The sequence below is a fragment of the Sinocyclocheilus rhinocerous genome, unplaced genomic scaffold (genome assembly GCF_001515625.1).
Source record: "Sinocyclocheilus rhinocerous isolate Xijiao unplaced genomic scaffold, SAMN03320098_v1.1 scaffold29, whole genome shotgun sequence".
In the NCBI taxonomy this organism is placed as follows: domain Eukaryota; kingdom Metazoa; phylum Chordata; class Actinopteri; order Cypriniformes; family Cyprinidae; genus Sinocyclocheilus; species Sinocyclocheilus rhinocerous.
This window is the reverse complement of record NW_015653021.1, coordinates 127,568-142,759: the sequence shown is the minus strand read 5'-3', so window position 1 is coordinate 142,759 and position 15,192 is coordinate 127,568. Positions and strand designations below refer to the sequence as shown.

At 38.2% G+C, this 15,192-nt stretch overlaps 1 protein-coding gene across 1 annotated transcript in view; it reads left to right on the top strand.

Annotated features, from left to right (window-relative positions):
* The window catches only part of LOC107715547 (contactin-5-like), a 248,178-nt gene that overhangs the window by 111,771 nt on the left and 121,215 nt on the right, over positions 1–15,192 (top strand). Inside the window, exon 2 of the mRNA XM_016521699.1 lies at positions 4,877–4,995. Coding sequence (XP_016377185.1) covers positions 4,941–4,995 — 55 coding nt within the window. The 5' untranslated portion in view covers positions 4,877–4,940. The remainder of the gene's footprint in view (positions 1–4,876; positions 4,996–15,192) is intronic.

Below are 15,192 nucleotides of genomic sequence, written 5' to 3'. Positions count from 1 at the left end.
TCCACCATGGCCTCCCGAGTCCCCTGCTCCGCCATGGCCTCCCGAGTCCCCGGACCCCCCATGGCCTCCCGAGTCCCCTGCTCCGCCATGGCCTCCCGAGGCTCCTGATCCGCCATGGCACCCGGAACGAGTACCGCTCTGGAGGCCCACTGTCCCGTGTCTGTCCTGAGGAACCTCCAGAGTGCCCACCTCCCCTCCCCATTGGATGCGATACGGCGTGAGGACACTCCTTCCGGAGGGGGGCGTTATGTCAGACTCTGTTCCATGTTGTGTGTGTTTCTTGCTCCCCATGTGCCTTCCTATACCCTTATTTGGTTGGTTTCCTGTTCCTGTCCTGATTAGTATAGTTCATTTGTCCCAGCTGTTTCCCTTTGATGTTTCATTGCTCCCAGGTGTGTCTCGTCATCCCCTCCTCCTGTGTGTATTTAAAGTGTTCCCAGTCCCTAGTTCTCTGTCCGCTGTTATACGTCTTCCTGAGTTCGTCTCCCTTGGTCTATAGAAATAAAGTCTTGGTAAAGTATTCTCCAGCGTCTCCTCGTTCCTCGTGTGTGTGTGCACCGTGACAATGTCTTCCTCCTGTCTGTAAACGTAGGATTTTTCCTCAGCCTTATGACTGATCTAGGCTGAAATTGGAGTTATGTTCCTCCTGTTTTTACGTTGTTAGTGGGAGGGAGAGAAAGACAGAGAATTTTCGATGAGAGAGCTCATGCACACAGCCTGATGTGGAGCAGCCAAGTGTGATGAACTTTAGACAGGCCTGACGCAAGCCTGCATTACTAAATATACACAGGAGTACCACTCCCACAGGAGTCTATTACTCTCTCTCACACACACACACACACACACACACACACACACACAGCTCCTTTCTACTCAAGGAGTCACTCCAATAAACTACTGAATGGAAGCATTTTGTCAAGCATGCAGTGCTATGAAACTTGCCTTTATGGGAAATGGGTTTTAACTTCTGGTATTGTTGTAGATTATAATGTACTACAACACTGCTGCTTATCAAACGAGAACAGATTTAAATTATAAAAAGAATAAATGAGCTGCAGTGAAAATTCTGTTATCTATTTATTCTCATGTCGTTCAAAACCAACATGATTTTCTTCAGTGGAGCACAAATGGAGATGTTTATTACAATGTTCATGCTGCTCTTTTCCACACAACAAAAGTGAAATGTGTAAGGAAGGAAGGAAGGAAGGGAGGGAGGGAGGGAGGAATTGTGACTTTTCGATATCACATTTCAGAATTGCAAGATATAAACCTGCAATTCTGAGAGAGAGAAAAAAAAGCTTTTTTTCACTTTTTTTTCCCTCAGAGTTTACATCGCACATTTCTTTCTTTCTTTCTTTCTGTCTTTCTTTCTCTCTTTCCCACAACTTAATGAATGAATGAATGAATTACAACATTTTATCTCACAATTCTGACTGTCTGAATTCTGGATTTCTATTGCTAGTTAACATCTCACAATTCTGACTTTTTCAGAATTCTCTCATAGTTCTAAGACTATCTTAGATTTTATATTTTACAATTTTGACTTTTGTTTTTCTCAGAATTGCAAGAACAAAAGACATAATTGTGAGATATAAACTGAGAATGGTGACTTGGGACCGCCAGGCTCTAAATATGTTAGCTGGATATCTGTGTGATACATTTATTTAAGCAATGTTATGAGTCTGGGGCTGGACTAACTGTAGTACAATGTTTGCAATTCTGGGGTGCGTTTCCCAAAAGCATCGTTAGCCAACTATGGTCGCAAGTTCCGTCGTTACCAACATAGTTCAACGATTCTGTGTTTCCCGAAACCATAGTCCAAATGAACATTAACAAACAGCGTCGCAAACTTACGTGGTTGGAACTACAGCTCTCGACCTGTGGTTAGAAGCATAGTTTCTTGTTATTAAGATATATGGGCTTAAATAAATTATGCTCTAGGGCACAATAAGAAAGCTAACATGCAGTACAATCTATATCTTCCATTCTATCTAAATATAAATGCATTTTAGTCAATGTATTTTAGCGCGTCCTCAGTAAGCTAGCTATAAAGGATATAAAACTAGCTCCTGCTCAGGACCAGCTTAAGACCAGCACATAACCAGCTCATGACCAGCTAAGGACCAACTTAAACCAGCTCAAACCAGCAGCCATGCTTCAGAACATACCTAACCAGCATATGCTGGATTTTTCAGCAGGGTAGTCATCAGGTGCCATATTCAATACAGCAGCATCTTAGAGATCTCTAATCAGTTAGATAGCAGAAGTTATTACTCCACCGCATGCATGTAATGTCATTAACAATGGCCCTGAATTGCTGAACTAATGAGGTTCAAACGATGGAGATTCGACCGTGTTCAGGAAACAGAACTTAAAACTTCAAATGCATACAGTATAGTGAGCTGTAATTTCAAAATGTTGTGTAATTCAGTTTTATTTAAACAAACTGAAAATTATTCATTTCATTATTCAACTTTGATTATTCAGTTATCATTTACTGACCATCATATTGTACCAAACCTGTATGCCTGTCTTTGTTTCAGACTAGAACATCAATTTGAATGAAGTCGAATGAGTCAGAAAACCAGATAAGCCTGATTCATGAATGACTCATTCAGACCAATTTTATGAAATGAAACGTTGGAAAGTCTGAGTCAAAAGAACACTACTTCACAAAAAACACATCAAAAGAGCTAGGGCAGAAGATTTTCAGTAATAATGACGTAAATTCATCATACTGTTGTATGACATCAGAAGACTTGAAATATTACATGTGAGTGTGTTTTTCAGACGCATTCACTTTCATTATATGGGGATGCGCGACCAGAATAGTCTTTAAAAATCCAGAAAAAGTCAGTTGTACAGGTTTGGAAAAACATTAGGGTAAGTAGGATGAAATCAGTTTTCTTTTTTTTGTCATGAACTGTTCCTGCAATGTGTAATGTGACCTTGTCAATGAGAAAAATAAATAAATGAAAACAGTTTCAAATAGACAAACAGGGAAAAAAAATGAAAGCGCACCATGTGGTGGCTTCCAAAATGTAGGACATATGGACACATTTTTTACAGCCACTCCTGCAGAACACTCTCATTGATATTGTTTTTGATAGGCAGGCCACGGCGCCATGAATATAAATAATGAGGATTGTTGGTTTACGCTACTCGGTCAGTCTGCACGTGTGTGAGTGTGTGTGTGTGTGTGTGTGCACTGAGGTGAGGCAGAGGCAGGTGTTATTAGTAATGGATGGGTGGAGGACAGGGAGAGAGAGACTGTGAGAGCATGTCCAGTCTTTCCTCAGGCTCTCCACAGGACTCCATTAATTGCATCCAGCCTCAAAAATTAATATTTGCTCTCTTTTTATGCAAAAAGGTTATTAAATAAACCTGCTGTAGCGTGTGTGTCTGTCTGTGTGTGTGTGTGTGTGTTTGTGCTTATATGAACAGCTGCACAATCATTAGAGGTCTGACCATATGTACGTAGGTGTGTGTGTGTGTTTTGGTTTGGTTGGAGGACGGTGTATCTGTTTTTCAAGCATCTGGCTGCTCTATCACGCCTAAAGCAACATACTCATCTGTGCTTTGATCATGGAGACTAATGCATACTCACACGCCGGCACACTCTCTCACCCTGCTTCAATGTGAGGGTTGATTAAAGAGGAGGAGTGAAAACTTCTGGTTTTCACTTTATTAAAAGAAGTACTGTGGCACTGCCATGGTTGAGCTGCTATCAGATTGAAATATTGTAGCATTTTGATACAGGCATATGATAGTAATGTTTCATATACTGAACCATTGCACTTAATATGAGAGTGACCTTTTTTGGATTCTTGCTGTTGATCGTGATTTCGATCATACATTAAAATTGAATGACTGCAATGAAGTCATGCACAAAATCACAGAAAAATAAATCACAATATGTACTTAAATTCACTAAAACAAATCCAAGCAGATGTTTATAGTCTTCTAACAAACCTGTCATTAAATTTTGAGACGGTTACACATGCAAAATACAACTGTATGCTAAATGGGCATAAGCACTGACCAATATGTAAAAATGGGAATATATTGGGTAACTGCTAATGATCTGTCTACAAATATAACCTAAATGATACTTCAGATACTTACATATAATCCAAAAATTGTAAGTAATACTGTACATACAATTATAATAGTATTTCAATGATAGTAAAATAACACTGCATAGATGGTAAAGTTAAGTACCCGATGAATACTGTGGTAATACCATGTGCAAATAGTAAAAATTACAATATTAGTAAATTAAAATCACAAATTTACCTAAAATATCCAACATAAAATAAATTCAAGCATCACTATTATCCAAATAAATATTACTCCAGATTTGTTTGTGTGTTACATGACAAAATATTTTATTTATTCTCATACTGTCCTGGGTCATCCCAAAAATCAAACCCCCCCCCCCCAAAAGAAAGTTGCTAAAATAACGACAAATTGTTTAAATTGCTTTTAATTGTCATGACTTCATTTTCAAACTAAATTGAATTTCATTTTAATATTATTATTAATGTCTTTTTTATTTTCAGATGTGATATTGGCATGCTTTTCATGAAATTCAGTTTTACAGTGTACCAGCCAGAACTTTCCACGGTGTATTTATTAACAGTAATACCAAGGGATTTTAGTCAGGGTTCTGTTTGTTATTGCTGTGTTTCTGCTGGATTTGCTCCAGAGCTCCGATATCTGATACTTCTTGAACCATCAGTTTGAGCCCTTCAGAATGATTTATAGAATAACCGAATTTTTTAGCTAAACTAACCTACCTCTTTCTTTCACTCTCACTCACACATTCAGTTTAAATGCACTCTGTCCCTCACTGCTGTCCTCTTGTTTTTCATAGGCACTGCTTTAATGAAGAAACAGACCTACTAACAATCTCACAGAAGGGACCCTCCAGAACAAGTATGGGGTCACCATGGAAACCACTTCTCCTGCTGTCAGTTATCAGCGGCCTAGCAGGTATGAGAGCGGCTGTGCGATTATATCAAGATAAGAAACTGCCTTTCCTGAAAACATCCTCCTCTTGCCTGTCTCTCTCTCTCTCTCTTTCTCTGAGCAACATTGACAAAGGGCTGCCGTGAAACACTTCCCGATATTTTTGTTATTCAGGGCTTAGTGCTCCACTGCCCTCGCATTCACATTATCTGCAGCTCTCATAACGCTGTTGAGGTATTGTCTTGAACTGTTAGCATGGTAATGGCTTGGTTAAGTAAACATCAGATAGCATAATTGACATCTAAAATGTAGTCTTGAATGTGTAATGTTGTACGTCTTTAGCGGATAGAGGAGCCCTGGGTGTGCAATTATCGAACAGATGTTTGCACTATACCAAGCTACTGCAAACAAGCCTGGTCGAGAGATGAAAAATTCCTATTAGCATGCTCATGTTTCACATGTTGTCTTTTGAAGGACCACTTTGTAGAGACGGCTTCAGTTCTGAAATACTGATAAAAGGAAATTCTGAAGAGCAGAAAGTAGAATAATAATAATAATATAAAAGCTGTATGGCTACCCAAGCAATATTGTTATGTCTAATTAAACTTGTAAAATGCCTACTGACTTACATATTGCTTAACAAATGTATGCTTGCTAAACAGATTGTTCTACTAATCTGATTGGTCAAGCAGCATTATAGTAGTGCTGATATTTCGTATAACTGAACTGGAGCATTTCACTGTTTGTTTCACTATGTTTGTCTGTGCTTGTAATACAGATCAACATGATAGAGCAAAGATGAACAGAATAGCAAGTTTTTAGTTGTTTCTGAAATATCAATTACTTAATACAAATTTATTATTTATCAATGCAATGCTTCTTATTTATCATGTCAGCAGCTCATTGGTCTTCGAATCAGAACTGTTTCCTCAGTTCAGTGTACTGTTGGAGGAACTGGAGCACTGAATGATGTGTCAAAAACTGGCATCATATACATAGGTATATTGGCTTATTTCAAGTCTGTCGGGCATGTCCGAAAGTGAGTTTTGACTGAGTAACTTACAGAACTGTGAACTGTTTCAGTCGGTTAAATTTGATTTGGTGAACTATTTCATCCAGTTCACTAAAATGAACTGGTTCAAAAGAATGATTCGTTCATGACCCAGACATCACTCTGGACTGTTTGCCTGAGGCTATGGATTACAGGTGATAATGTTGTAAATAATGTTGAGTTACGTGCACAGACAGATCATTTAGCTTCGTAAGACCTCAATATTTTCTCTTGCCTGTAAATGCTTTTTTGACTCTTAAAGTGTCAGTAGCCACTGACTTTTTTGCCATTTATGAATAACCAAGGACCTAAAATAAACTAAAAATCGTTTTACTGTTCTACTAAAGAAAAAAAAAATCACCTACAACTTGGATGGCCTGAGGGTGAGTGAAGTAACAGCAAATTTTCATTTCTGAGTGAACAATCCTTTTAAACAATTCTTAAAACAACCTAGTTAATTAGAACTTTTGTACCTAGTGCTTTATTAATATATGAAAGGCTTGACCTCAGTTCATTTTTTTTTTCAGTGCTGCCTAACATCTGAAAAAATCATCAATATTATATAATAATACAGTGTTTGTGGAGTCTGGTCACACAGTTTATATTAGGGGTGCTCCGATCAGGATTTATTAAGTTGCTCAAGCAAGTGGCAAAACATCTAAACTACTTTTCTTATATTATTACAAACATTAAAACTTACCATTGGCAGGAACAGTCAGCTCTACTGCCTTTTCTTTTGCATTTAAATCTTTATTACAAGTAGTCCTGTGGTTCATAAAGAACTTTGTTTTCCTACCTCCACGAGTGCCATCTATTATTGCCCTCTTTATCTAAAAGTGCTATTTCCCTTTAAACCTAGCCAAAAAGTCATAGCCTATCTGTTGACTGAAACACATTAGACTTTAATAATATGCATTTATGGTGTAATTACTACATTTTCGTCTCAATCCATGTTCATATTTACGGCGAACAATGCGCTGTTACTTTAATTTAGTGCTTGCAGCACAACAAACATAAACTCTGTGTGGAAATGATCTGCACTCCTGCAGACGCACCACTACTGGAACGCACTGCCCGACCGCAACCGTGTGCAGTTTGAACGCTTTAATCCGTTAATATGAGCGCGGAAAAAATATGCACCGCGCACTGCAAACGGAATAATGTGAACCTGGCATTATGTGTGTGCACTGTGAGTGTGCACCAGGAGAGCGCGTGAGCGCTGAATGGTTAAACACTGGCGAGAATTAGAAAGTAATGCAATTTATAAACTTTAGTGATGATTTGACACTGCCTCGATTGTGCAAGTGACAATTCCTGTGTCAACTGTGCAGATCGCTTATAGACAGATGCGATGTGTGGTTATTTGAAGACATTTGCGTATTTTGAGAGAGAAAGAGAGAGCACGCGCGGTGATTCACTCACGCTGTTTGTGAAATTACGTCTCACACAAGGTTTTCAAATTACTTTATAAGTTATTTAATGAAGAAATATGAAGGTGAGTACCTCACCTTCAGCATTATAATTATTTTACCCGCACCGGACAGAGACTGAGACGGACACGCTGCATGTCATGCCAAACCTCTCACAGCAGCGTCATGTCCACCCTGTGACAGATCGTTTTTTTGAGTTCGGCCTTTTTAGAGACCGCCGATCAATCATCCCAACGTGATTATCAGCCGATAGTGATCGGTAGCTGATTAATCGGAGCACCCCTAGTTTATATCACTCAAACCCACACAGCATCTGAGCAAAGAACAGATTGTACACTCACAGTGTTGTACATTAGAAAAAACTTAATTAATCTAAAACAGCAACTTTTTAGTAATAAATAATAATAATACATGACAATTTTTCTCCTGCTCAAGCAAATATTATACTGCCCACAGGTAACTGTCTACAAAGGCAGCATCCTAACTGAAAAGGAACCTTATAAGTGACTGATTTGGAACACTCTACACTGTCACTTCGAGTCACTCATGAGGTTCCATTATAGTTAGGATGCTACTGTCAGTCATTTGCTCTTCACATGCAGTCCACATACATTGTGTTCCTCTTGTAAAGCGCATTGGAGAATTGACTGAAAGTAGATTTTGACAGAGTGTAATGTTAGCATGTTGCTATGACAATGACTTAATACCAGAGATGTTCCTATTGTGGGGAGATACCAATCTCTGCAGCTCTTCAATTGGAGAAATCTTAATAATCAACTAAAATCATCTGTGCCTTAGTAACCAATTGCAATATAGCCTTGATGTCACTGAATTGCTAAGTTGTATGACAGTCGATAAGTGTTTGCGGATACAATAGAAATGAGAGAATGTGTAAACTGAATCCTACCTGTTGCAAAATTGTCTATTATGTATGCTATTTTAATATAAAATTAAATGAACATACATATCACTCACAAATATTAAGTAAAGTCATGTGTATAATATAAAGAACATATTAGAAGAATTAGAACATATTAGAAGTAAAATAATATATTATTATTATTATTATTATTAGTATTATTAAAGGGTCATGAAACCTCAGACTACTTTTTCTAAGATTTTAGCAGAGGTTTTTGTGTTATCATAGAAGACAATGTTAGCATCCGATAATTTTAACTGTTGGAGAAAACTGGATAATTTTAAGCTTAAATTTTCATCTTCCGGGCTTAAAATCTACATCGCGTTGACGTCACAATTTGTGACGTGGCAAAGGACGATAGTACATCGATGATGCGTCGGTGTCTATTAAATTATTCATGAGACTGCATGTTCTTATCCTATGAGAAGACGCTTTGCTTAATTATTCACAACAGCATGTGTTGATTTGCTATGACAGACGCTTCAGACAGTGAGATGACATTGCGCACATTAACTGAGAGAAACGTTCATGGATCATGGTTTGTTTTTGCTTTGTAATAAGAGTTCGGCACAAACACGATTCATTCACTTAGTGAGTGTAACCGTTTTTACAGCTAGGTGACACAACTCGTCAAAATACTTATATAAATGCCGCAGAATAAGCCTTAAAAGTTCTCAGATGTGCAACAGCACATTCATACATATGTTTTCGATGGAGAGTGCAAATGGCTGTCAATTTATTTGTGTTTTTAACTCGATGGGAGCGAAATGAAACTGTCTGAACGCGAAGCTGTGTGTGTTGTCTGTCTCCCCTCTTCCCCCTCCTCCGCTCCGCTGCGCACCACGCCCACTTTTTTAGCGTTTTTTAAAACTGTAGTGAGAACTAACCAGTGCTGAAACAGGGGGTTTCATGACCATTTAAAGAGCATATTAACATAAAAGACCATATTATTTATTCTATTTAATAAAATATCAGTATATTTATACCAACATGCTCACTGAAAAATGTGTCTCTACCTACATTTTAACGAATTAAAATAAAAATGTGCCTATTCATACAATTCATCAGTAAGACACCAACAACTTTCATTCCATTTCAAACAGCAGTGTTTCACATGCCATGCTGCAAACTAATACATTTTGACAGTTGTGTCACCTATGTGTAGCATTTCTGACACTTCTGAAAACATACTCTTGTATAAGCAAGCTACAATGGCATGCTCCTTTCAGCAAATGTGTTTCTATGTCACATGTGCTTTTGTTAACACTATCAGTTAGGACTAGGGTACCTTTTAGCAACACTAATCTGACATTTCATTTCTGAAATGTCACAATACATACAACAAACAATGTAATAATTTTGCCAGAATCATATTTATCTGTTTTCCAATAGAGCTCAATGCACTTTTAGCACCACTCTGGCTACATTTTGCAGTAATTTCACCAGAGGAACGTTTTTCCAGTGAACCTGAGTTGATTGTAACAATTGCATTCTGGGATTTCTGTCTTTGCAAATATGGATAAGCATCCATGTCAGGACAACGCCTAAATTCTGTTAAACAGAGTTTATGACACATTTGACTATAATGTGTTTAACTATTTATCATGAAGTTCTTCTGCTGTATTTGTTTAAATTGCAAAGGAAAAAAAATAAACTTAAATGATTTTAGCAAATGGCTGCAATATAACAAAGAGTGAAAAATTTAAGGGGGTCTGAATACTTTCCGTACCCACTGTAACTTACATTGACGTCTGTGTTGTATGCAGTTCGTATTAGTCTGGTTCGTCAGATTTTTTTAGTCCCAGTATCAAACACCCTTTAGCGCTTAATCTCAGTCAAAGGTTCAGCAGGTGACCGTCTTCCCTCCGGGCCATGTCTGTCTCTGAATAAAAACTCTAATGCTGGTGGGAACAGAGCGAGCGGGGCACAGGAACACTCTCTACAAAGTGATACCATCTGAGACTCCTGGCGCGCTTCAAAATGAAAATGTCGATTGGGGTTTGGTGAGAGAAAGAGATGGGGTGAGGGTTGAATGAGGGAAGGAGAAAAGCCTTGCTATGAGAGATGGCAACCTGTGAATGTTGGTGTTAGAGGTGTCTGTCAAATGCGTCACCCACATGATGACTTTACAGAGGTTTTGCTCCTTATATTACAAACTACTACACATATCCAGAGGTGAAACGTCCCTCCATTTTCACTTTTATTTGGTTTTACTAAACTAGCACTATTTTGAGTTATCTCAGGGTGATTCTATGTTTAAGGTGTGATTCCCAATGGCAAGATTCTTACTGTGTGATATTTAAGACATGAAAGATTTTCCCCCGCTAGGAAATCAAGCAAGCTGACCCTCTCTACCCATCTGGGCCATTTAAAATGGCATTTTGGTCTCCCCACAGGTAATTCCAGCATCCACACGTGACCTGCAAATGTAGCTGCTATTTTATAAGGGGTAAACATATGAATTGAGCCTGACTGTGAAGTAAAATTGGACTGATAATCTTTTGCCGGGCCATTTTTCTCCACTCTGCCTCTAGCAATCTGAGGTATGCGCAGAAAGCATGACAATACTTCACAATCTGTTTACTGCAAGGCAAATAAGTAATTTGTTCTTCAGGTCTGTCCATGACTTGAATTGTTGCCAGGAAGTCTTTGTGGCTATTCTACTTTCTAACAGGTGTTGAGAAACGTTTCACACAACAGTAGCAGGAAGTAACTAGCTAAAGGTAGCAATGTTACAAGCTTAACTACATTTTTTTCCGTAGTGTGACAGTAGCTCAGCTTGTCAAAATAGTGTAGCTTTTCCGGTAACAAGCTATTTTTTTCCCCAACAGGCAGTGTTAGGGATGCTACTTTGAGATGGTAGCTTGTCAAGTTAGAAGCTACTCAAAATGTATAGTAGTTCAGCTAGAGTGCAGCTACTACAAACAACAACAACAAAAACAGCTATACATATTCAGAGATTTCTGATTAAAAATCTTTTCATTTAATAAGTTATAATAAATGGAAAATAAAATTAGAAGTTGCATTAGTGTGTAGAATAGGCAGGGCATGTCCCCACTACTTTTTGCCAAATTGCAATTTTGCCCCCACAAATTTTTGAAAGCCATTGAAAAAAAAAAAAGTTTGTGGTACCCATGTATACATGGTACCCAACATACATAGAAGCATCTCAAATCTCTCATTCTTCATAAATTCTATTTAAACTCTACCTATTCAGGGTTTTCTAGTTGCCAACTTCACAACAGCTTCACACACTTGTTGTTGCACATCAGAACCTGCAGCTATTTTAATGCACTGCACTTATTTTCATTCAAGAGCATTTACACTTATTTTCTTCACATACTTACTATTGCATTGTGTCTAAAATATTGTGCTGTAACCTAGTTATCCAGTAAGAATAAGGAGTGACTTCATCTATTATTCGCTTGAATATGTTATTCATTGTGAAGTCATTATCCGTGCATTTACAATTAAGGTATTCAGCTTCAGGGCACGTTCCTAATGAATATATAGCTACTCTGACAGATTAGTTTATTAATGCAGTTCACATGGTTATACAGCTGAGTGTGCAATACAATAGGACAAAAATCGTGGTTTAGCATTTTGTCACGCTACACTGCTAATCGTTACTCTTTACTGGAAAAACTACACTGTTATTAAAAGAGCTGAGCTTCTGTCACACTTCTGAATAATGCAATAACATTAGCAGCATTGCTACTTGTACTCTCCAACTCTGCCACTGGGCAAATTTACATTTACACTTAACCATTTAGCAGGTGCTTTTATTTAAAGTGACTTACAAATGAAGAAAATCTTTGTGGGAGGAAAACAGAGTCATACAGTGCATTTGTTTATGGTTATGGATTCATTTTATGCTTTATGGAAGAACAGCGAGAAAGCTTGTGGTAGTGTTTGAGACACTTGAGGTAGTTTGAGAAAATCAGACCCATCCTACTTCAATATACCGTGCAGCTCCTGGTCCAGCAGTAGCCATCCAGCTAACATGATTAACCTTCTGCAGATGATCCAGAATGAGATGAGATGCCTGATCTTCAATCAGCTGAAAAGAGGCCCACATCACCCCTGATGGTCTCTTCAGGGCTTTGAAGTTGACATTCAGGACTGCCACTGAATCACTTTCCAGAGGCTTCACTTTTTCTGTTCCTCTGAACATCTGAAGACACAACTCATCCACAAGCACTTTTCTTAAAGGGGTCATATGATGCGATTTGAAGTTTTCCTTTCTCTTTGGAGTGTTACAAGCTGATTGTGCATAGATAAGATCCCTGAAGTTGCAAAGACTAAAGTCTCAAAACCAAAGAGATATTCTTTATCAAAGTTAAGACTCTGCCACACCCCCCTAAAACGGCTCGTTCTAACACGCCCCCACATATCTACCTCACTATGTGGAAATATTAGCATAATGCCGCCCAAATGTGCACGCAAAGAAAGAAGGCATGGTGTCAGTAACCGCAGTTAGTGTTGAAGCAGCCATGTCAGGGAGACACTGTGTGTTTCTAGGCGAAAGCAAAAGCACTTTATGTGGCCTTCCGAAAGTAGATGCATTTAGGAATCTTTAAGATCACTTACAACAGAACAGCAATGCATTCTATGGACGACCGTTTCGTGAACCTAGGAGAGGAGGTAATTCTGACTTTGCTATGACAATCTGGCGCTTCTGAATCAGCTACTGTTTTGTTATTAGTTTAAGTATTTGCTATTGACTGTTCAAATGCGGAGTTTTGAGCATCGTGTGTGTGTGTGTGTGTGTGAGAGAGAGAGAGAGAGACAGGGTCACATCACAGTGGAGTCAGCTGTCTTAACCGCGGCTTGTGTACTGCATCATTACTGTGTCTGTCACGCGACTCTGTTCCCCTTTCGGGCTCTGTCTTTACATTTATTTTGAAAGATGAAGCTCGCGATTATGGTAAGGGGCGTTACATTTCCGACGAGTGCTTGCGGTGTTCGGCCAATCACAATGCACTGGGTCAGCTGGCCAATCAGAGCAGACTGCGCTTGTCGGAAGGAGGGACTTTGTAGAAAACGAAGCGTTTGAGAGAGGCGGGGCATAGAGGACCTACAATAATGTACAGTATTTGAAAAATAATGTGTTTTTTGAACATTAAAGCATGTCAACATATTCTGTTACACCAAATACACCAAATAATGATCTTTAAAAAAGCATCATATGACCCCTTTAACACTAGCTGTGTTTTCATTACAGATTTGCACAAAACATTAATAATTTTTTCCTCTTGCAATAAATTCATGGTGACGGATGTTGGTAGGGTTGCGTATATATAGCAGCCACCAAACTAGCTATTAATTTTAATTGAAGTAGACATAGACGTGTATGTGAGCCGCTTCTGGGACGCTTCTGAGATGTGCCACGGCATGGTTAGTATAAATAAGCATTGACTAGATTCGCCGCAATCAGCTCAGGTGGCCGTGTCGGAGCCATAATGTGCCGCAGACATGTGCTGCATGAAAGCACCTTATACTTGAGAGCGGCCACGTATTAATTGTTTCTTGGGGGTTATACAGTAGTACATTAAAGAATGATCAAGTATTTTTTAGCCTGCTGACCTGTAAATGGGAAAAACTGTTTCTACTGCAGTTTTGTGAAATATTCCTTTTTCGAATTGTCTGAAAAACCACTTCATGTGAGCTTAAAAAAAAAATTTTTCTTGCGATATATGGGAGTTTTAGCAAAATTGACGCGTTTCCATTGGGCATATTTTCAATTCACAGTTTTAACTTGCACAATTTGAAGGGTAAAGTAAATGCAGCTACTGTCACAGATACCACCTATAAATAAATTCAGCATGTTTAGTTCTTATATTAAGCTTAAGTTGCTCGAACGATCAAATTAATCAGATTAGGCTGATAGATAATATCAGAAATATGGTGGGAATTAAGTTATATTTATCACTTTAAACAACAGAGAGTAATAGAGATAAAGTGGGACCTAAGCTTCTGTACTGCTCTTAAAGAAAGAGAGGTGGAATGTAAGTTATTTTTAGCTGGTCGAAGGCCAGATGGGCTACCATGTTCTGGCTTGTTTGCAAGTTGATAAGTTTCACTGTAGAATGAAAAAATGCTACATTACCCTGTTTGATCACAATTAGTGATCGATCGATATTGATATTTTATAACCGATACCGATACCAATTATTTGCATGTTTATGTGCCCGATAACCGATATGCAGAACCGATATTTATTTACTGTTATAAAGTAAATAAATGACTGAGTGAAGTAAGAACATACTTCACTTTGGTTTTTCCTCTTTTCAGTCATCTTTTTTTTTTAAGTGTTGAAGATTAGCAGTCTTTCATGTTAAATTTAATCTTTATATTACAACAATAAAAAACATTTTATTTATAAAAAGTATCAACAGCAACAACACTAATATTAACAATAAGCACAATAAATGTAGATTGTCTAATGTTTTCAAATGGAGAAAATAAATAAAGGACAGGAGTCATATCAACTTCATTTTAAACTACAGTTTTAGTAGGTTTATAAGCTGTTTAATAGCTACAGAGTAGAGGTCTGCAAGCCCGTCGGGTCCCGGCGGGTAATTTTAATTTGTTAGACTATTTTATCTACAGCTCGTTAGAGGTAGAATTCTTTAGTGAAATAAAGATGATATTTATTGAAATGAATTCGAATTAATTAAGGAGAGAGAGAGAGAACGAACGAACGAACGCATGCACCCACGTGCGAGCGAGCGATTGTGAAGCATTGCAAACAAGCTTGTCGGTTTAATTACAAAAACTGCTAAGTTATCACCTCATTGCTGAGAAATATATGTAGCTTT